The 24,524-nt window shown below is 35.5% G+C and overlaps 1 protein-coding gene across 1 annotated transcript in view; it reads right to left on the bottom strand.

Annotated features, from left to right (window-relative positions):
• Nucleotides 1-81: 81 nt before the first annotated feature.
• LOC108575515 (kinesin-like protein Klp61F) overlaps nt 82-24,524 on the bottom strand; it is a gene marked incomplete at its 3' end in the record, with an annotated part of 28,083 nt that continues 3,640 nt past the window's right edge. Inside the window, exons 4-22 of the mRNA XM_017938332.1 lie at nt 22,275-22,594; nt 21,245-21,541; nt 19,828-20,085; nt 11,666-12,049; nt 11,263-11,524; nt 9,592-9,744; nt 3,919-4,066; nt 3,695-3,844; nt 3,282-3,442; nt 3,033-3,184; nt 2,677-2,914; nt 2,220-2,595; nt 1,862-2,133; nt 1,582-1,721; nt 1,389-1,507; nt 967-1,308; nt 668-895; nt 387-566; nt 82-304 (exon numbers count right to left, since the gene is read on the bottom strand). Coding sequence (XP_017793821.1) covers nt 82-304; nt 387-566; nt 668-895; nt 967-1,308; nt 1,389-1,507; nt 1,582-1,721; nt 1,862-2,133; nt 2,220-2,595; nt 2,677-2,914; nt 3,033-3,184; nt 3,282-3,442; nt 3,695-3,844; nt 3,919-4,066; nt 9,592-9,744; nt 11,263-11,524; nt 11,666-12,049; nt 19,828-20,085; nt 21,245-21,541; nt 22,275-22,594 — 4,403 coding nt within the window. The remainder of the gene's footprint in view (nt 305-386; nt 567-667; nt 896-966; nt 1,309-1,388; nt 1,508-1,581; nt 1,722-1,861; nt 2,134-2,219; nt 2,596-2,676; nt 2,915-3,032; nt 3,185-3,281; nt 3,443-3,694; nt 3,845-3,918; nt 4,067-9,591; nt 9,745-11,262; nt 11,525-11,665; nt 12,050-19,827; nt 20,086-21,244; nt 21,542-22,274; nt 22,595-24,524) is intronic.

The following is a 24,524-nucleotide window of genomic DNA, read 5'->3' as shown; positions in this document are numbered from 1 at the left end:
CAGGAGTTGACCCTAAAAAAAAGTTAATAAAAAAAATTATGGAACTGTTTCTTTTTTATTAACTTGTACAAAATAAAATACCTGTTGGAATATCACGTTGTATATCTTGATTAAAGAATTTGTTGATTTCATGTACCGTTGCCTGCAATTGTCCAACAACTTTATCATTTAATATGCATGATTCCATTTCTTGGTTTTGCAATTTCTTGGATATTTCTTCAAAAGTATCAGAAGCTTTGATTTTTCTGTCTTTTAAGAATTCTTCATGATTTTTACATGCATCTAAAGTTACATTATGTGCATCCTACAAAAATAAATGTTTACATAAAAAAACTAATTTCTAGTATTTCATCACAATTTAAATTTGAGATTTTCTTTAAATTTACATTAACTAATAAAAGAACTTTATTTTTATCGATATCTATTTTCGGTTCCATGTTTTTAATATTGCATTCAACGAGATCCTTGTATTCTTTCAATATATTACAACTTCTATTCATACTTGACTTCAATTCATTTATCAAACTTTGTCCTTGTTCTGTAGTTCTGTCAGCTAATTCTTCATTCTATTAATAAAATAAAATAGAGCACATAATAGATTAATATTTAAAAATTATTCTTTGAAAATGACACCAAAATTGTGTTTTCTATTAAATTAGAAAATTACCCGTTTTGTTTCAAGAATTACATCAGTTTTAATTGTTTCAATGTTACTTTGTATCTGTTCTTCTAAAGTATGTTTCACATTAACAGATGTAGTAGAATTATTTATCATGCAATCTTTAACTTTATTGCAAATGTTACTAACATTATCACATTTGTCAATTACAGTACAATAGTGTTCTTCCTCACTTTTGTTTAAGTCATTGAACTGGGAAAATACATCTCCCATCGTCTAAAAAACAGTGGTTCAATAACTCTAAACTTATCATAAATAATGTTATAATAAAACTATACTTTTTATACCTTTGCAAATAAATGTTGTTTCTGAGTTACTTCTTGTTTTTCACGAACCACATCAATGTTTTCCATAATAGTTTTACAATTTTTGATCATATGATCATAAGATTCTAGTTCGTAATTACAAGCAGAATCTACCATTTCTTTTATAGTACTTGAAGTTTGCATTAATTTCTGAGATACATTGCTTCTTACGATTTGTAAGTTTTTAGCAATTGCATTTTCAATCATATTATCAATATCTTGCGCCAATTTTACAGAAACGATACTTAGTAATTCATGTTCAGATTCTATTGCATTCCCTGAATTTTTTATTTCATCCTGCATCCAATTTTGATAATGTGAATACTGGAATGTTTAAAAAAATCATAAATATATAAAACTACATAAAAATAAAGATATTTTTATGAAATATAATAAATACGTACAGATTTATTTATATTTTTCGATAAATCACTAGTATCGGACAAATGTTGACTAAGAAGATTTGTTGAAATTCGTTGTATTGTCGTGTCAATATTTTTACATTTATCTGAAGTTTGCATACCTGACGAGTACAATGATAATAAAAATCAATAAATATTTATGATAGTGTTTATGATATAATAAAACTTTTGTTACCAAGGTCATTTTTTATAGATGTACATAACTGCTTTAATTGTTCTTTATTCATTAAAATGTCTTTTTCAACTTCTTGTAAACATTTAGAAACATTATTTTTAAACTGTTCACCTAGCATTTCAAATGATTCCTCCGTTTCACTGAAAAAATAAGTTTCATTTTACCATATTTATGGAACGCATAACATGCAATCGTGTCTTTAAAAAATAATGTTCTTATAGTTTAGGAATGTAAAAATTAATATTTGCTAATCAGAAAAATGTAAATGTAATAGACGAACCTCTTACGAGCAATTTTATCATGTAACTTATGGGAATCTGCTGTTGCTGTATCTGCGACGCTTAATAAATTTTGGGCTTGGTGCAATAGACACTGTTCTGTATTTGTATACTTTTCTACTAAATATTTTTGCTCATTCCGTTCTTGTGCTACCAGTTTTAATCGACCATTTGTCGATTTAAGAGCGTTAGAAGCACTATTTAATTTGACTTTGGCTTCATGTAACTCTTTCATTTGAGTTATATTTTGTAATTCAAGTTCGTTATATATTTTCTAAAAAGAAAAAAAGCTACATAACAAAACCAAATATAGATTCAATAACAAATAATTAATAAAATTGGTATTAAGAAGTAAATTACTTCTTTGTCTTGCATAGTTTTTTCAAGTGCTTTTATATGATTAAGTTTTTCTTCTATTTCCTTAGTCTGTTGAGAAATTAATGCTTGCATTTCTTGATAATTGTCATTTGCAAGATAAACACCGTCCCTTTCACGCGTTGCCAATAAGTCTCTCCGTAGTCTTTCAATTTCTTCTGTATACTGTTTAAGAAATTCTTTTTTCGAAAGTTTCCGATTTATTTCGGGGCGATTAGTAATATTTTTTGCACGATGTGCATAATCTAATGTTGATAGTGTTTCTTCAAGATTAATACTAGCAGCAGATATAGTTGCAATTAATGATGTTTTCGTTCGTCCACCTAATGATTCTTGTAGTAATCTTGTAAGTTTTGATTCCCTGTGCAATATAAGATATAAAAATGCAACAACTTATATTAGCCTTCATATTGTAAAGAAATAGAATATCTGTTTTTGTTACCGATAAGGTATATGAGGTGCCCTTTCAACAAGAGCTGTTATAACTCTGCCAAGTGTTAACAAAGATTGATTAATACTACCAGCTTCTCTTGCTCTTTTGTCAACAGAGCCAGATCTTCCAATATTTTCACTACCTGCTAGGTCCACTAGATTTAATTTTCCTGTTTTCAGAACTTCTTCTCCATCAGTAGTATTTTCTTTCATATGTACAGTAATTGAAAATACTGTATGAGACCGGCTATAATCATTTTATTAAACTTTATATATTGATATTAATAAAAATATATTAAAAATCACAGAAATATACAACTTCTAAGTGAAATTAGATTTCAATAGTAATAAAAAATAAAGGTAATGACCTAGATTGAGCGTTCATCAATGTTGCAGCAGTTTGTCTCTTTTCTGATCCCTTTTCAAGAATTTTGTACACTTCACTTTTATTGTGTACTGTTACTTCATTTAACCCATGAATGATTACTGCACCTTTCTTTGATGTATCTTCATACAATCTATTCAATGGGTATTTAATATAGAATTAAAAAATGCATCACAATATAACTAAATAATTCAAAATTATATGTAGTTTAAATACTTTGTAATATGTACCTTATTTTAGTTGCATCGTCATTAGGTGATAAAAGATCAAATAAATCTCCATTATAAAGTTCTAGAAAACTAACTCTAATTGTGTATTCTTGTGCTTCCAATAATTGCAATTTGTCAAACATATGACTTAAAGACCTTGGTATTATACCAGCAGATGAATCCTATAATTATACAATTACATGTAATATTGTTATATGTTATATTTTAATATTGTAGTATCTTTTCTTACTACAATTTTCAAAAATATGTTTACTAAGCTTTTTTAAAAAATGTAACGAGCATTATAAACACTCATAGTGGGTAAACTTTTGTTTTCAAATACCTAATACACATACAAGTATAAGGAATGTTACTGACAACATATTAGAGTACATATTATGTAAATAATGTTATAGAAAAGAATTATCACTTACACTTTGCCAATGCAAAGTTGAATCACTGTTAATTCCTTCCATTGTGAATGTTTTTCCTGTACCAGTTTGTCCATATGCAAATACTGTACAACTATATCCAGCCAAAACTTCATCCAACAATGGATTAACAACAATATTATATACTTCAATCTGTTAATTGAAAATTATATAATTAAATATTATTTACTTAAAACTACATGTTCTAATTGTAGAAATAAATATACCTGTTTGGAAGAAGGTTCAAATACATTATCAAATTTATATTTTTTCGATAATTTATCATAAGGACGCTCCTGCACTATTACTTCCTTATTATTAAGAACTTCCACTACGGTTGCAGACTTATTATTTCTCTCAAGATTACTTATAGGTCTAATAAGAGAAAATAATAAATAATAACAAACAATGAAAATTAAAACTGCTAGTAATACCATAATAATTCCTTTTACATAAAGGAATATTCAACTAAACGGAGTAGAATCGACAAACATTTCTTAATATTAATATCTGTTTTTTCCACTTTATTACTCCTTTATGACAAGAATATGATTTATAACTTAACATAATAACAAGATAAATAATTATTAATGTTTGAAATTTCTTTATACTTCAACATCTATTACTTCTGTAATTTATATAGTCCACTCTTAGAAAGTACAGGAAAAGCAAGTTCAGCATTTGTTGCACAAGTTTCAGTAATCCAAAGTCGCAAAGACGAAAAAGTTTTAAAACAGACGAGAATTAACGTTCCTACTAAGTACTTCTAAGCATTACTGTTAGTCTGTTGCGAAATGACCGGTTGATCGCAAGAATAACTGTTTGTAAACAACGAAAATCACTTTACATATATAAGTAATAAGGCAGCGGACATTTTCAGTCGTCTGTTTGTCTGACATCACTTTGTCGATCGACTATCGTGAATTATCAAGTGTAATTATTAAGAGAAAAATTACGTCACCAAGCGTATGCGTCGATGCGATTCTAATTCTCGGACACTGTAATGAGGACATTTATGCAGCAGCAAAACTGTATGCTGAAATACATCCAAATAGGCATGTACGCTCAGCAAAACAGTCGATCGAATTACACCGAGAGCACATGAAACAAACTTTCCATAAATCTCGGCGACAGAATCCGGCAGAATAAATCCAAGATCCGAGACGTCCATAGTGAATGTGGTAAGAGGGAAACAGCCTTTATTCGCGTAATTCCATGATGGTTAATCGAACCCTACACCACACAATTTTGTGTACTCACACAAAATAACTTCATGCAAAACTGCACGGCATTATATTATACTTGATGCTTGAACATTATTAAAAATAAAGTATTTTCTATATTACAATATATGTGTATAATTAGGTATAATTAATGTGGGATCGGTGCCTCCAAGACACCTGGTCTCTCCTAGAGTGGACAGGCGAGATAGTGTGGGAATCCCACCCCAGGGGGGCAGTGATGCCAGAATCGCGGGCGCTGGGCTCCCCACTACGACCTATCGCCGTCTCCCACTATACCGTACTTGTGCTCTCACACAAGTGTAGCGGTAGCTCTGTCGTGTGCGAAGCCTGTTCGGCTCTTTCCGCCAAATATCTACGTCACCACCGTGACGCTCGAGCAACCTGAGCGCATGAGTAAGAATTAGGAGATTCCCTTTGAATCTCGGTGAGACGCAGTGTTTCGAGTATATGGGCGTTCGGGACAAAAATCATAATTTCTAAATTAATCAATTTTCGACCTAAGTTCTCCAATACTTTTTTGAAGAGAATTCAAATATGCCTTGATTGGCAGATAAAAAAATATATGGTTTTATTTAAAAAAATTGTAGTGACCTTTATTTTTTATCGAATAAAAATTTTTTTGTAAATTTTCATTAACACAATTTATTGTCAACTGAATACTGATTAACTTTTGTTTGAAATTTGTTTGAAAACCCGAAAGTAGGGGTGTGCATTGGAGGTGATGTGCGAATGTGAGGGATGCGTGTATGGAATGAAGGAATGGATTTAGAATCTTTTAAACTTTATTCGTTTTACTTTTCATTTTTAATTGTTCTGTATTTTCATTTTATAACCTCGCAGTTAAATACAAGCTAGAAAAATGTTAAAATGAGAAGCATTTCAGTCAATGAGTCAAGAGCTTATCTCCCGTTATGCTTTTCAAGTAAAGAAAAACCAAAAATTTTTTAAAATTTATAACATTTGACAACAATAAATTACCTTATATGTTAGATCTTCTTTAGAACGCTTTATGGCACAATCAACTGCAAAAATATGGTATTTTCATTTATTGTTTGTATGTTTTAAAGTACACCCTGACGAAGATCGTTAGAATTGCTTTGTTAGATTTATAATTATTCTTGCTTCTCGGGCTGAATAGCTTAATAGCATGCCATAAACCACGAATATCATTTGATATATTTCGACACAGACACGAAATTCCCCTTCTGTAAGGTTTTTCCGCTATAACTCCTTAACTATGCAGAATAAAAAGAAATGCCTTAGATAAAAAGTTGTTAGGTTTGATAACATCTTTCCGAATATGGAAAAATTAATATGCCATCTCACTTAAGGAACTCACCCCCACAATGTCTTACATTCTAAAATGTTAATCCCTATATACCATTTAACATCTAAAAGTTTCAAGTTGATATCTGCAATGGCTTCTGAGAAAACAGCCTTTACCTGTTCCGCCCGGTGTGTATATTTGACCGTAGTCTAGTATCCAACTGCGCGCGTACGACCGCTATTAAATAATATTTATTTCAATAGGATATCAAAAGGAGCAAAATGGAGCAGCTCTATCTTATAGTATACATTCCAAAGAACACATTTAAGCTTCATTTTTCTTGATAAAAGGTGGAACTTAGGGGAACGAACTTAGGGGAACCCTGAATTGAAATGTGAACATACTGCGAAATATGGTTACAGTATGACAATAAAGAATAAAATATTACAATTTCTAGTAAACTTTCGTAACTTATCTGTGTTATTCTTAATTGCTATGTATCTATAAATGAATAAATTAACAAAAAATTTCATAAATTATACATAAATTGATGAATAACATTCATGTTACCAGAAAGAGACATACCAGCAATTTCAAAGCGTTTTCCAACTTTAGATCAATGCCAATGGAACAGGAATTGTTGAATCAACAAAATATTTTGTAGATATGTACATTAACTATTCCTGAGTATGATGATATGTCTTTTTTACGCTAATTCTCAAATCGACTTTTGGCCAGTTTTGGGGGATTTCTGGCCCACTGTGCACTGGGTAGATACTCTCCACTCTATGCACTGTTTACATTGTCGTCAGTTTTGGGCCTAGCCGAAATGGCGCTACGACCAATCGCATATATCACATCGGTAGGTAGTACATAGTGGGAACTGCGCAGAACGGACGAAAATCGGTTCGAGAGCGAGGTTACTTTTAAATTGAACAGAGTGTAGTTCTCATGGTGATCAAGTGTTTCTATGGCTATGCAACGGTATGTCTCTGGATTAGTATTTGTTTTGTTGAATACTGATAGGTTTAAATCTATTTCCAATGGAAGTATAATCCACGGTAGGACGGTAGGTATCTTATGCGAAATGGTAGGGGTGAATTTGATATTTAGTTCTTGTTCGTATTCATATTTGTCGATAAGGCGGTCAGTGAATGTATTGTTAAATGACGATTTTTTTGGAGTGCTGGAGATTTTTATAGCCTGCGTGAGGCTTAGGAGTTTTCTTCTATATTTGAGAGGTAGCTCGTTGGCTTCCTTTAGGACACTTAAGGTGGGGCTGGTCTTGAATGCCCTGGTTGCTATTTTCATGGTGGTGTTATGTATGGTGCCTAATTTTCTTAGGGTGGATTTGTTTGCTGCATTGTAAATAATTGAGCCGTAATCCAACTTAGATCTCACAATAGATCGATATAATTTTATTACGACATTTTTGTCTGCTCCCCAAGTGTTGGCTGACAGTATTTTTAAAATATTTAGACGAGTGCTGCATTCATTTTTGAGGTTTGTGATGTGAGCTTTCCAAGTTAGTTTATTGTCGAATATCATACCTAAGATTTTAATTGCAGTGACCTCTTTGAGTTCTGAGTTGCCCAGCATCAACTTGATTTTAGGTGGAGTATGTCATTTAGAGAAAATAATATACTTAGTTTTGGTTTTGGAAAATTTCAAGTCATTTTTTGCTGCCCAGTTTTGTAGTATATTTAGTGTGTTTTGAAGTATGTATTCCGTGGTTTCGGTGTGTATTCCTTTATATGAGATGGTTAAATCGTCTGCAAAGAGGAAGGCTTTGACTGGTATGCATATTTGGGAAAGAATGGCGTTGATTGAGATTAAATATAATGTTATGCTTAGCATAGAACCTTGTGAAACCCCATTTTGTAAAATCGTAGAATTTGATAAGTTGTTAATTCTGACCCTTATGTATCTCTCTTTTAAGAAATTTTTAATACACCTATTCCCTGATTTACACTGTACTTTATTTATATGATTTCACTTTTACACGGTTTCAATATGAGGAGGTCTATAAAGATTTGATCAAAAACCAAACACAATTGTTAATTACAGATTTCATTACCAAGGCTGGCCGATCTGAAATTGTTCCTAATTCATCTAACATCAAACTTGAATTGCATCAAGTACTATCGAGTGATGAAAGTGATATCATACCAACCAGGAATAAAAAATTAATAGTCTATGAAAGTGATAACAGTAATTAAATTTTTGGTTAAATTTTTTAATTTATACTTCTTGTTTCTATATGTAAAATGAATTACATACATATACCTTTATATTTTTATCATTTTATGAATAGACCGTTATTTTTATGTTTTTTAAGATATATTTAGTTTTATTTTACGTTGAAATAAATGACTGAATTATGCACATTTTAGTTTGTTGTCGATTTACACAGTTTTCTAAGGAACATCTTCAGTGTAAATCGGGGGATAGGTGTATATCATGCATTTTATTTTTTCTTCTTTTTTTTACACACATTTTATTCTTTCAATCCTTTAGAACCCCCAATTACAAATACAGTTACATCAATCAAATATACAGTGAAAATATAATATGATAAAATAAGTAGGACATAATTTCATTTATATGTAACAAGTACTATTCATTTATATTATTTGTATAATGCATAAATGAATAACTTTTTTTAACATGTTCGCTGCCATCGACGCAGCATATGCGATCCAGAATGTATTGCCCAGCGTGTTATTATCGATTTTCTAGTAGCAGTGAATGTGTCAAGACGTTCACTGCGGATGGCGCCGATCGGTGTCAAGGGTGTAGATCGTAGATGTAGTGCAGGGAATTCTTTCTTTATTTCGGCAGGTCAAATTACGTTTCTGGTTTAAACGAAACTTAGAAGATGTCTTGATAAGGAGTAACCAATCACAGCTACGTTTCGCCGATCTTTGACTTTTGGCGTACACTTTATGTTGATAGTTCTTAGTGGCTGCTGGATTACATTTGATTCGTTCTTATCTTTTTAATAGTAACTAAAAGAATATAGTTGACATTCATCTGCATGAATCAATTTTATTACTTTAACATAAACCATTACTGCGTACAGACTTTCAAGTGCCAATAAAATAAAAAAAATCTAAGAGACTATGTATACTTTTAGTGAATATATAGAAAGTTAAAATAATACAGCGCTGAAGGTAGTATTTATTTTGATTTCTACAAATATTATTTCATATGTAGAGTACGTATAGATGAAGAAAATAAAGAATATATTTCTCGTCCTATTTATTATAAGTATTATAAGATTATATTTAGTATGGAAAACATATCAAAAACTGTATCTAAAGCACATATATTACCAAAATTATATGGGTCGTAATTGACCCAACATAGACATTCACATCATTGTTCACGACTGGCTTGTAGATTGATTAAGCTGTTCCAGTTTTAGTTTACTGTCATTTATCCATTTAGCCATTAAGTTTGATGGCTGGTAATTACGTTCCATAATTGACAGAAATTCTAAAAGCCACGTACCATCGATATTACAGCTCTTATCTGCATACCTGTAAATGGTTTTTTAAAAGTTACCTAAACACATATGGAAGAAAAAATTACATATAGCATCAATAATTTATGCAGATGTGCACATCTATTCTTCTACCAACTTTTTGCAGGATAATTGGGCCTGTGCATGAATATTCTTCTGAAAAATCATGTTACATGTGCTTATGGATTACTCATTTGAGTATACAAGGAGATTCTAGCAAGTGGAACAGGCAATTTAAGCTCTATTCCAAGTGAAGTTCGAAAAGAAACTTTTTTTAAACAAACTCTATCATCCTATGATATGATTTTTTTCGAAAGCAAATCGGTGTACTTGTAAAGTGCAACTGCGCTCTTTTTTTTAACGGAACCACAAAATTTTGTTTACATAAATTGACTCTTCGAATCATTTTGTGAATAAAAGGTATAAGATGAGGTTATTGAAAACTTTAAATAGATACTTTAGGAGATATTTCACTTTTCTCGAAAATTTACGTGAAGAAACATCTGAAAAAAATATTTAGAATGTAACGGTGAAACGTTTGAGTACTTGTAAATTTTTGAAGAAAGTGAAACATCTCGTAAAATATTGAGTTTTCAATGACCTCTTCTTATACCTTTTATTCACAAAATTATTCGAACAGTCAATGTATGTAAAAAAAATTGTATGTTTCCTTTTTAAAAAAACGTGCAGTTGCACGTTGCAAGTGCACCGATGGACTTTCGAAAAAAATCGTACCATAGGATAATACTACTTGTTAACTCTTTAAGTGCCACGGATCATTGCAGAAATCTGACCGGAAAGTGCCAAACGGCGCGACCGCGCTTGTTTCTTTTGATTGTACATTTTCACTGAATATGAATGTTTATAAATAACACTAAATAAAGCTAAATTAATTATAAAAATTGATTGTAAAAAACGTTGTGACGATTACGAGATCAAAGTGTCTGATAACGCAGCTTCCCGCGCTTCTTGATGGTTGGAAGGTCGGGTTGGCGTTGGAAATTATTGCACGGGAGCGCTGACTCTCATCCGCGCGCGATCGTGAACAAATGCGTACGCGTGACTTCTCGGTTATCGATCGCTGTTAGAAAATTTTGACTTTGCACCGCTATTTTTATAAGGCTTAGAGAAATGGTTTTTTGCCGTCATTCCCACGTTTGTATAAATTTTTGAAAAAATTGCAATTAGTCGGAATCGCGCGCGAATGAGCCTCTGTTCTCCGTCCCTGAGCGCGGGCTCTATGCGCGCTCTGATTGGCCAGTGTTTTTCGTTAATAATTCAAAAATGAAGCTTCAAACAACATTTTGGTAAAGGAAACAGTTGTTGAGTCACCCCAGCAACCCCTCATTTCCGGGTGTTCGAGGAGTTACAGGACACCCTGTATTTACCGAAACACTTATTCTGTGTTAGTAGATTAAAATAGGGTGGCTTGTATAAATATGAATAACATGTCAATAGATGAAGTTCTAACCATAAACATGTTTACGATGCACTGAAATGTTCTTTAAATTAAATACAATATTCATCGACAAACCTCCATAGAAATGCCGCTATGAACGTAGCCCAACTTTCAATATTGCCAGGATAAGTAAATAAAAGTTTTTGCAAGGATCTAATATTTTTCGGTTCGAAACGTTGCGTGAAACAACTACAAGATAATGCACACGCAATATGTGCAACACTTTCAGTAGGAATATTTTTACTGAAATACAATACTTTTTCAGCACATTTATTAAACGCCTGCAAATCTGTTTCGAATAAAAGCCTGAGTAGCCGTATCCAACGTTTTACGTCACCTGTGAACAAAACATAAGAATAATGTATATTGTAAGGTAATCTGGTATAAATCCATTTTGTGTAATGTGACATGGAATAGCTCGCATTCAGTTATTACATCCCTATCACATGTTTCACTATGTTTTTGCGTAATTACTTACCAGGGTACATGAAGATTGCTTTCGAAAGAACGATAGTAGCACTTTTTATATCATTTCTAAGTAAATGAACATATGCAGATAAGTTGACAACATGATGACCATATTCAGGATGACTTTCATACGATTTCAATTCATTCAATACTAAGGTGGTTAAATTGACGTCTCTGTGTAGGATTCCTAGTGATGCAGCTGCTAAGAGACCTGTTATAACTGGTGGCTGTATTTGTATACATTGGAAAAGCAAAATTTTTGCATCGTGTACTCTTCGAAAAGTGTATGCTATTGCAGCCATAGCACACAGTATGTAAGATTTTTCTTCTTCAGTATTCGTGAACAAATGCAGTGTTGTTTCATAGGTGTTATAGGACTCTTCATATTGTGCAGCTAGAGGGAAAACAAATTTTGCATACGTAGAATAAAATACATAAATCTGCAATTAAATTTACTGCAAATTACACCCATCCCTCCATTTACGCGGTCAGATAGATTCAGTTTTCTATAAACTTTCATTGAATTTATTACATATAAGAGAGACGCAAATTCTTACTTGAACATACTAATTACATAACTCTGATCTTTTCTGGGGTTTTGTTTCTAACCTCTTGTCCTACAATTTAAGTTTTACAGTACAGATACTTATTTTGGTTTTCTGAAATATCACTATTTTTTTTATTAACCTATGCGATTTAAATGTTTTTACAACTTACACCTATTTTTCTTACCATGTTTTTTTTTTTTTCATGTCAGGTTGTCCGAAAAGTTCGTTTCGTAATTTAAGAAAAAATTCAAACTGACGTATCTCTATTTCTAATTGAGATAGCGACAAAAACCAAAAGGTATTTGACTCGTTATTTGAAGACGAACCCAACGCACTCCTCAAATTATTCATAAGGCGAATGAGGAAGTACATACCGGGTGGTTCGGAAAGTTCGTAACGAAATATCGGAAGATTTCAAGCTGATGTATCTCTGTTTCTAATTGAGATAGCGACAAAAATCGAAAGGTATTTTACTCGTTATTCGAAGATAAATCCGATGTATCCCTGAAATTACTTCTAAGGCGAACTATATTTTCTGCCGTGGAGCGTTGCCACGAAAAATTCAACATCCTCGCTCCAATGCAGAGAACATAGTTCGACTTATATCCATCCCTGTTCATCTTACAAAAAATTTGAGCAGTGCGTTGGATTCACCTTTAATTGTCGAGGAAAGTACCGTTTACCTTTTGTCACTATGTCAATTAGAAACAGAGATACGATGGTTTAAATTACGGACAACCTAATACAAGCAGGCTCTATTTACGCGATTTTTATCCGCGTAAAAAAAAATCAACGCGGAACGGTCAATCCGCGTAAATGGAGGGATGGGTGTATATTTATAATGTAATATGTATGGGCTAAAAAAAAAGTGTTGTCAATTGATTTAGAAAAGGCTGAGATGTGTTTTAAACAACATGTCATAGGAAACAAGCCGTCGAGTGTTACGAATGAACGGAACGTTGCTAATGCAAATTGCTAAAATTCGCGAATTTTTCTGCATATAAAAATAAATTTTTATTTTTCAAACTATAATATTTAGCACACTATAATTACATGATAAATATTGGGTTGGAACAAAAGTTCGTAGTGTTTGTTGTCGAACCACCTATATATGTAGACCAGTTCACCGCCCAGAAAGATGCCAAGTTCCGGAAGGATAGAATCATGAAACTGCCTCAAAGATGGTGAAAGATAGTGGAACAAAATGGCACGTATGTGGTTGATTAAATCTATCTACAAATATCTAGACATTGTCGTTAACACTCGGACGGCGGGCCGTCGGGCGACTTACGCATGCGGTTACGCCTGGGTCAATTTGGACCCAAATAAATTTTCGTTTCAATTTTATATTACTATATATTATTTAAATGCATCTTTTAAGGCACGCTCACTTCGTTATCGCTTTAACGTAAACAAAGGATGCACGGCAGCAAGTATCAAAGTGGGGTCCAAACGGACCCAAGCGTGGCTGTCCGAGTGTTTTTCACTTTAAAAACGCTACGAACTTTTTTCGAACTGAATATTATATTATATTTGCGGTGGGCGTAATTCTCTTTCTATTTTAAATATTTGATAAAGCTTCCGCTCTTTATACAGGGTGTTCTGCGACAAAACCGACAATCTTCGCCAGCATGTTTAGAATGTTATTCCAAGCAAAACGCGTTCTATATACCATGAATCAATTCGTCATCGTTTTCAAGATACAGAAGATGTATTGATATAAATTACAAATAATCAGACGCGTTCAAGCTACTTAACTTTTATTTATTCCAAATTTTGTGAAATTGTATTTGACACTGACATATTGCACTGATATTTATACGTATTGTTGAAAATGTGCACCTCGTACCTCTATGTACGCAAATAGACGCACTTCCATTGAATATCAGCAAGATCGTTACTAATACTAACAGCGGATTCATTGATGCTTATTATTAGCAGTCCACGTGTATCAGGCTTTCTATTTGAATTCTCCCTCGATTTCATGTAACTCTATAAGAAAAAATCTAGACCTCAGGAGCCGCGACCGACTTTTTCCATCGGTCGCGGTACGGAAGTTCACGACTCCGAGGAACTCGAGTGCACGGGCCCAGGGGAGAAGGTACTCTCCTCCCGCCGGGTTCCGGTTTGGTGGCCGCCCGCGCAGGGAGGCCCCGTCTCCTTAACGGGAGGCAGGGCAGGCCCAAGTATTTGTGCGGACGGCCGGGGCCGAGGGGGGACTCGACAGCCCATTGCACGCGACCCGCGGTGGGGGCGTAGCCGGCGTGGTCCCGGCGGCGCCTCGGACTAGAGAGGGGGTCCTTTAGACCCCCTCCGGGATGGCGCCCCTCCCTCCTTGAACATCTCGAGGGAGGGGCCCGGCGTGGGGTGGGTCCGGTTGCGTTCGTTCGAGATCCCGGGCCCACCCCCGGAATGTCCAGGATGGCCACCGTGGGGTTAGACCGGGGGCGGGGAGTCCATGAGGATTTCCCCACGTAAAAAGAAAAAAAGAAAAAATCTAAACAGGATAAGTCAAGTGACCATGGTTACCATGCCACAAGTCCACTTCTTCCTATTCATCGACCAGCGAAAGTTTCATTACGTCCCTGGTAGCATGGGGAGATGTTCCGTCGTGGTATATCCACGTGCGGCGTCATGATTCTAATGACACGTTTTCGAAATACAAGGGTAGATAGTTTTGCAGAAAATCTCTGCAAGATTCTCCTGTGAGATGACGAACAGCTCATCCCCATCAGAACGGGAATATAATCTTCTAACGCGATTATAAGACGTATCAGTATTTCGGCTCATATCTGTATAACGCAACTGAATGACCCATTGTTTATATAACATTAATTATTCAGAATGACCTTAAAAATACATAGGCGAAGATTGTCGGTTTCATCACGGAATATATATCCTGTATAACTCAAAATTATACAACACATTTACATATTTTTATATATTATGGAAATTAAAGTAATATGGAAATTAAATTGAAACAATATAGATGGAAAAACAATTTTAACCTGAGTTCGATTTGAACCAGGAGCCCTTCGTTTAAATACTAGCCATAACCGTTACATCAGCGACCTGTTTGATTTTGCCACTTATTCTAGATTTTTACAGCACCAGCAGATGAATTTAACCTTTACTGTTAAATATCTCGAAAACTATTGAGCGTACATCTTTCGATTTTTTATCGACGTGCAAAATTTCATCGAAGTCCGAGAGTTACACTTCTTATGTTCTCCTTGTACGTATCTATTCTTTTTTTCAAACACAGGATGTTCGGCAATTGTTGGTAAAAAATTTAAGGGGCGATTCTAGAAGCCGATACAAGACGAAAATCAAGAATAAAAAATTGCGTTAGAGGCTTCGCTTTTTAGTTATTAATATTTAAAAATATCACTATAGCCGAGCAAACCTTACCTACCCTAACGAACATAAAGCACACACGTTAAGACATAGGGGGTACAGTGATTCTCACAACCCACGATATATGGCCGTTAAAAAAATTGATCTCGAGCATGATTTTCACACACATTTGCTTGTATCGTATTCTGCTTATCGCGAGGAGAAAAAGTGTCAAACGAAACATGGGTCGCAACTCAACCATTCTCTTGAAAAAAAATATTAAAGTGTTATTAGCTATTACGTTGACATTTGCCGACTACCGCTCGCCCGGCGAAGTGACGTAATGAGAATGGACGTCAAAGTGTGAAATACCGGATCTCCAACTCATTTCAATGTCAATAACGGAAAGATGAGTGCAATTGACCTAACCTTATCCAGCCCAGATTTAGCCCAGCAACTACATTGGGAAACCATCAAGAGCTTACACGACAGCGATCATTTCCCTATCAAGATAACCCACGAAAACAACTCCACTCCTTCTCTAATATTCCACCAGCCAAAATGGAACATCGAAAAATCAAAGCGGCTGTAAGAGAAATCGAGGACGCCGTCGAGACGGGGATTCGGGCGGCTAGCCCGGATGTTCATTGTATTAGGAGCAGGCGATATCGGGCCCGAGGACTGAGCCGCCACGAACATCGGCGATCAACCCTCGAGGCCCTTGGTGACGCCTTTTTGGGAACGGCGGGACAAAGGGGCTCTCCTAGCCGGAAAGGCAGTCTCGCTTAGAGAGTCACCGAGTAACGGCTAACCAAGCGAACCCACACTAATAAAGTTTTAACTTCAGATACGCGCCTGGTCATTCTTTTTCCTTACACGGCCATTATATCAAACTTTCATTACGCACTAACTTACGGAGAAAGAAGCAAACATCGAAATTAATCCAACCCTGATCAGTGAAACAACAAATGATTTGAATCAATTATAGCATCAGCAGAGGATAAAGTCTTCGAGCCCACCAAACACACAAAACATCGGAAAAAACCGTTCCTTGATAAAACGAAGAATGCAAAGTCGCTTTGCAAGAAAGTCACTATGCATTTGTGACGGACCTTGCAGCGCGCACGGCGCCACAATGTAAATGAAAAGTCACGCAACGGACGTGTCACTCGTCGGCGTCGATATGTACAGTGGCGGGCCGATACCGATGGCTGTCCTCGGAAAGCGGAGAAGCACTTGAGATCCGTTCCGAGGGCAGCCAGGGTCCCGACCGACGACGCGAAGAGCAGTCAACGGCCAAAAGTGACTCGAGCGACATCGGCTAATCCACGAACATCGGCGACCAACCCTCGAGGCCCTTGGTGACGCCTTTTTGGGAACGGCGGGACAAAGGGGCTCTCCTAGCCGGAAAGGCAGTCTCGCTTAGAGAGTCACCGAGTAACGGCTAACCAAGCGAACCCACACTAATAAAGTTTTAACTTCAGATACGCGCCTGGTCATTCTTTTTCCTTACACGGCCATTATATCAAACTTTCATTACGCACTAACTTACGGAGAAAGAAGCAAACATCGAAATTAATCCAACCCTGATCAGTGAAACAACAAATGATTTGAATCAATTATAGCATCAGCAGAGGATAAAGTCTTCGAGCCCACCAAACACACAAAACATCGGAAAAAACCGTTCCTTGATAAAACGAAGAATGCAAAGTCGCTTTGCAAGAAAGTCACTATGCATTTGTGGCGGACCTTGCAGCGCGCACGGCGCCACAATGTAAACGAAAAGTCACGCAACGGACGTGTCACTCGTCGGCGTCGATATGTACAGTGGCGGGCCGATACCGATGGCTGTCCTCGGAGAGGCACTTGAGATCCGTTCCGAGGGCAGCCAGGGTCCCGACCGACGACGCGAAGAGCAGTCAACGGCCAAAAGTGACTCGAGCGACATCGGCTAATGACACGAGACATTTCGCCTGGTTTTCCGAATAAAGGATTTCAAGCGCGATCATCACGCGTACATTTATTCCCCCGTCTCCCACACATTCATCCTGCAGAGAAACCTTACAATCGAACACTTAATTGAATTCAAAATTAATATAAAATTCAATTTCTTGACACTGAAGAAGCAATACCGCAAGGCAAGCTAATGATATCGCTAACACACTTGCAGAAAAATTCAATCAAAAATTCAAACAAAACTCCAGCAACAGTAACTACAGCCCATCTTTTTCTGCAAATGATCTTACTCAAGATTCTCACCTGAAAGACATTATTAATCACTCAGATCTGATCACCACCAACCTCATGCTAAATCTACCAATATCAATCAATGAAATTCACACCATTCTCCAAACAATAAAAAACTCTGCTCCTGGCCCAGACAATATCCTAAATCTACTTCTACAAATTCTTCCAGAATCTGGAATAAACCACCTTCTGAATATATGTATACTGGGTGCCTCGTAACTGGTGGTACAAGCGAGCAGGGGGTGATTGTACGCGAAACACTAAATCGAAAATGTAGAATAAAATTTGTTCATACGAGGCTTTGCTTCCGAGAAAATTGAATTAAAAAGAAACGGTGGCAATGTAACATTTTGCAAAGAAATAGTCTACGCAGAAGATAGTGCAAATCTGCAGCTAAAAGAAAAAATCGTACAGGTTTTTACACAATTAAAGCGTCAAAATACCGTATCATCAAGTTCACGACTCTCCGATTCAAAGAGCAAGGATTTATATGCGTTAACACTTTCAACGATCGTTTAGTAATGAAAATTCAGGAAATCGTTAATAAATGTATTATCGATACTTATCATAACATTGGTATTGTTTATTAGTACAAATGTAAAGCTGAGAGATAGTTAAATGTATGCGCGCTGGACGAATTTTTAAATTCAATTTTCTCGAAAACAAGGATTCTTAGGAAAAAATTTTATTCGACATTTTCGATTCAGTTTTTCACGTAGAATCACCCCTGCTCGCTTGTACCACTATTTACGGGACACTGTATAACTGCATATGGTCCCACAAAGTTTTTCCCGATAACTGGCGAAAAGCTGTAGTAATCCCAATCCTAAAATCTAACAAAAGCAAACCAAAGCCAGATACCTATCGCCCATTTGCATTAACCCTCTAAGTCCGGGGGTGTTTCAAACTTGTCGTAGAATTTTTTTTTAGGGTTAAAATAGCCTATTTTATATGTAGTTCGGATTGGGAGGCTACTCGTTTGGAATGCGTGATAATGTGAAAATCATTGATTTATAGTATGGGACGTAGGAGTTTCACCGAGACTTACGGGTAATTTTTTTTAACATTGATCGGAAATATATAAAACAGCATAAATACGTACTTAAATTATATTTTCAATTCGTCTCATTCTTGATAAAAAGCTGTCGTGGATACCACATTTGAAATACTTAAAAAATCCTGCATTAAAAGAATAGACATCATTAAAGTGTTTACAAAAAGAAAAACTGGGGGCTGATCAAGAAACTCTAATAGAAACGTACAGAGCAATAATTCGCTCCATACTCGATTACGGTTCAACCATTCCTAACTCATTGTTAGTAAATTCTTGTAAACGAGTAAGGAACGAACCTCTGTTCATATTGTATCCAGAATCATTGTAAAAAGTGTGAAATAAAGTTAAACTTTAACAACTGAGAGTAGTCTTACGACAGTCAAGACCGACATTTAACAGTTTCAAACCCTGTCTCTACCTCACTACGCTGGAGCGAGTTTCCGCAGTCTCATAAACACTGTGCTCGAGAACGTGATAACTTCCCTTACCCCGGTTCCGAATGCCGTTACACCGATTCGAGGAACACTTTACATAGTTGAATGTCTCGTTTCAAAACATTCAATTTTGCTATTTAAACCACTTCTTCGTACCCAATAGTTTTTGAGAAATTTTAGGAAATATGATTTTCATCCCTATTTTAACACATTCGCTGCCACCGTCGAAATGTTTTGCCCAGAGTCCCAATGCCGTTGATCGATCAACGCCGCGACTTTCCCTGTGCGATGGACGACGTTGAACGTTAAGACAGCGTGAGTGTGCTACTTACGTGTCTAGCTGAGACTATGAATCGGTGGCACACGGCATGTCCCTACAATTTTCAGGTGGCAGCGAACACGTTAAGCATCACTCTCATCCACCAGATGTGGATAATAGTCGAAAAAAAAAAATTCGTTTCGAATATCTTTTTGAGTACTACATCATAGATAGATTTCATTAAAATTTGCATGTGACTTATTAATATATACATATTAACATGGAAATAATTACCTTTAAATAAAGCTAATGCTAAATGACATTGGGAATTATAGTTGGCTTTCTTAACTGTTTCACATAATTTTATGGCTTCGTTATACTTTTTAAGTTGTATTAGTACACGTACTAAGTTGATACATACTAAATCCTTTTCGTCATTAATACTGATACGTAAAGCTGCTGCAAATTGTTCTACAGCAGACTTATAAAGCTTCTGCCTTTCTAATAATAATCCATATGCATTTCGAGCATAACAATCATTTGGATGGCGCTCTGTAATATATGATAATAATACGATATGTAAAATCAAATATACAATATGTAAAATAAATTTATAAATTAATGAACTCCTTCAACATAGCAGAGATCAAACTCGAAAAAGCGCGTACACTGTACAGTAGTGCGGAATGCGTGTTCCATTAAAAAAAATAGCGATAACCTTTAAATTTCGTAAAAGAATGATCGTGTGAAAAAAACCGTTGCACGATTACATGTGCCCCCTGAAATAGCGTAACTTTGTCCTGAGAAGTTTTTTCATACAACGACAAATCAAGCAGATATTTAGGTTATCCCATTTAGCGGAGCCACCCTCTATGGAGTAGAAAGATTGAACAGTCACAAGTGACTATAATCATTCTTACAATGAAAGCATTTGTAACACTATATTAACTACCATAATGGTCATCTGTAAACGGTGTCCAGACATTGCACATTTTTGAAATACCCTTAATAATACCTTTAATTAATGGTTACAAACAATTTCAAATAACGTATATACATATAACAATATAAAGATAATACACAGGGTGTGCCTGCAATTGTGCTGGATTATATCTCGTGTTTGGTTAAAGATAGAAAAAAGTTAAATGGTACAAGAAGAAATCTATCTTCCTACAAATTTACTTTTTTAGTAAATGTAAGGATGCAATTTAAAAATTTATGTACACCTTTTCTTTTAATGGATTTGCATTTTTTTTTATGTATATCGATTTTTAAGAAAATTCTCCACATAAAAGTACACTATCAGTGTGCAGTTTAACGTGCGGTCTACTACCGAGAGGCCTACCCGCACGGCCAGGGGGGGCTGTTTTCACCCCGAAGAACCGAAATTGGGCCAAAAAAAAAATTGCCCGATACTTCTCTTGAGGTCCCCTACAAACCCACACAGTTTCAAACAAATCGGACATTTTGGGTTACCGAAGTTCCCTTATAAGTAACATTTTACACTATTTTATCTATTCCCACAGGTTCCTTGGTCTTGTTCACGACGTATTCTCAGCCAAGTGAACCAGAACCTAGTAAAACTGAACAGCTGAAGCAACACATAGTTTACTTACTCAGCTCAATGTCGCTGACCAGATTGAGCCAGGAACATTCAAGTCAACGTTACTCTACTTATGGCTATGATATGTGAAAAATAATATAAACTTACCTACATACCAGGTCATAACGTCAGTCGCAACATGTATACCGTGCATATTTTCTAGTATATATGTATTTAAAGCGTCCTTAGTATCGTAATTTAAGATCACATTAAGTACCGAATGCGTATATCCCAATGCTGCTTGATTATGATATCCTAGTTCTGTAGCATGCCTGAATAAATCCATTACTTCTCCTTTTCTGCCCATCAATTCAGCAATTAAAGCTTGTCCTATCCAACTATTTACATATGCTGGATCTTCACGTTGTGCTTGACGATAAGCCTCGTTTGCTTTATGTAATTTTCCTGTTATAGAAAATTCACGTAAATTCATATGAATTTAAAGTTTTTTATAAATGAAAGAACCAGTTAATATTTAAAAAGTGAAAAATTAAATTTTTGGAAAATACGACATTGTTTAAACAGTGAATACCTCTTCAGTTATAAAATGATAATTTAACATTTAATTATGCTGCATAGTAAAATATATAATTACACGAACTTTTACTTAGGCATTTCACGAAAATCTCTATATGTATGAAAAGTGTCACGATATTCTCTAACACGTGATTAAAAATTTAGCAACCATTTCTAATAGAAGTGATTCTGAACAAAATATTTTGTAACATTCTTCTCGTAGCTTAATAGTGTTAACACATTCGCTGCCATCCGAAAATCGTAAGGGACATCCTGTGTGTCACCAATCACATACTGCCTCAGCGTTCAACGGAAGATTGAATCGTGGCGGTAGTCATTCATCGCATAGGAGCGGCAAAAACATTGTCAACACTGGCACGCAGGGCAATTTTGAGCTGCATATGCTGCCTCTGTGGCAGCGAACGTGTTAAAGAGATATTATTAATGAAATTTGCCAATTTTCGCCGAATTTGTTGAGTATTGTGTGTAATTATATGTACATACGCTTCTATTCATAAATATTCAGGCACGCAGTTGAGGTTCACAAATAAACTCTATCATATTTAATTACACATAATATAGTGTATTTGTTACTATTGTATATATTGAAACTTTCAAATACCTATGCATAGATATAAAGTTCCCAAGTTAGACCACACCATAGCATTATTTAACTCCCTGTCAATTGCCATGACGTAAGCATGTTGTGCCAAAGCGTAATTCTTTATGTACGGTGACATACAAATAACACCTAAAAGATTCCAATGTAACCACGACGAAGGACATAGTCTTACAGCATGTTTCGCAGCCGCAAGACATTTACTGGCAAGATTTTTATGATCAACCGACGGATCAAATTGTAGTTGCTTGAAATAGCATAAAGCTAAATCATGCCATAGTAAAGCCGATTGCGGGAAAAAAGATAGAGCACAACAGTAACATCTGTAATTAGAAAATTTGTTAAATTTATTGATAACTCTCTACAGAGAATTTTAATGTTTAATCCTTCGTAAATCAAAAGCACTGTTTATAAAAAGATACTAGTTTTATTACTTATTACTAGTCTTCATTTCATGTTTTCTATAATCTAATAGACACGAAAATTAACTTTCGACTGTAGATGATTAAAAAAATAACTTTCTCATGATTGCATCAAATTAAAAATTACTGTAATTAATGTGCAATATAAATAACTTTTTGTCGTTAAACCGTATCCTTTGAATGTGAGCAACATCTGAAAACCATACGACAGCGTATTTGTGCAATTTACGCTCTTAATACAGGGTGTCCCGTAACTCTTCGAGCACCCGGAAATGGGGAGTTGCTAGGGTGACTCTGAACAACTTTTTCCTTTACCAAAATGTTGCTTGAAGCTTCGTTTTTGAATTATTAACGAAAAACACTGGCCAATCAGAGCGCGCGTAGAGCCCGCGCCCAGGGACGGGCGAACAGAGACTCACCCTCGCGCTAACGTGAAGAAGTAAAAAATTTAACTTTGCACCGCCATTTTTATAAGGCTTAGAGAAATGGTTTTTTACCGTCATTCTGACGTTTGCATAAATTTTTAAAAAAACTGCAATTAGTCGGAATCGCGAAGAAAATAGCAAAGGTCGTTTTTACAACTTTTTTATCTGAGCTCGTAATGAAAATTTAAAAAATACGTTTTGTAGATCTATGTCATTGATACACACGCTGAAAATTTCATCCTGGGACCGACTTATCGGGACCGACTGCGGACGCTTAAGTGGGGAGATGATTTCTGCGAATTTAACTAAACAAAAGAGAGGAGATGTGTCTGAGTGGGATACCGATATATCAAATGTCAGTTGTTCACATTCAGGAGTCGATATCGAATTACAGTAAATTCTCCACAAGTGTCCGTCCGCAAGGAACCTAAACCTGACACTTGTAGAGTCAGGGACTACGTTTTCGAGCCTCGCGCCCGCCTTTGTAGTTTGCCAAACGTAGGACAAGAACAGCGAATAAAAGATAAGGATGAAACGTGAGGATGAAAATGACATCAAACGCGACATAATTTGAACAACATTTACTTATTAACACGTTCACTGTTAGGCCAGGTATTTCACTGTAATAAGTAAATGTTGTTCAAATTATATCGTGTTTGATATCATTTTCATCAGAAAAATCTCACCAACATGTTAAAAAAAATTTCAGATGAAAAAAAGTAAAATTAAAGGAATTATATTTTTCTATTATGAATTGTCGAGCCGTGAAATCTCGTAAAGGAAATCGACTGGTGTAGCGTTAGACACTTGACTGACTGCGAGCGAGATAACATGGGCGCAGCAATGACGCAACATAGGCGCAGGACCATCTATACTGACACTTGTAGAATCCAAACTGACTGACACTTGTAGAGAATTTACTCTAGTATTTTGTTTCACTCGGCACGCTCGAACTCCACTCCGACGTCCCATTTCCAAGAATTGGTGGGGATAGCGATGGACGCTTAAGTGTGCAAAAGTGCGGACGCTCATGTGTGCACTACTGTATATGTATTTTAACCAACACTTAAAAACTAATTTTTACAAGAATGCGAACGACGCGTGTGGATTGCAAGAGAAACAGCGTAGATCAAAGGTTTACGACAAAACTCCTCGTTCCTTTTTCAGGGTTCACTTAAATAGCCCCTTGCTTGCTGTGGGAAAAATTCCAGAAAGGGGGGGCATTGTCAAAACACTTTTCTTGCCCTCGAGAACGAAAAAAACAGAGAGGTTTGGAAAACATCATTTGACTCTTCGTCTCGAGGGCCAAGAGTTGCCAGGCTTACGTAAATAGACCCCCCGCGGACGTTGCCACAAATGAGAATACATATCATTAATAGAAACAAATAGTTGTGAGCAGAATCTGA

Source organism: Habropoda laboriosa, unplaced genomic scaffold (genome assembly GCF_001263275.1).
Source record: "Habropoda laboriosa isolate 0110345459 unplaced genomic scaffold, ASM126327v1 scaffold326, whole genome shotgun sequence".
Lineage (NCBI taxonomy): Eukaryota > Metazoa > Arthropoda > Insecta > Hymenoptera > Apidae > Habropoda > Habropoda laboriosa.
The sequence above is the reverse complement of the archived record's forward strand: the minus strand, read 5'-3'. Positions and strand labels throughout refer to the sequence as shown.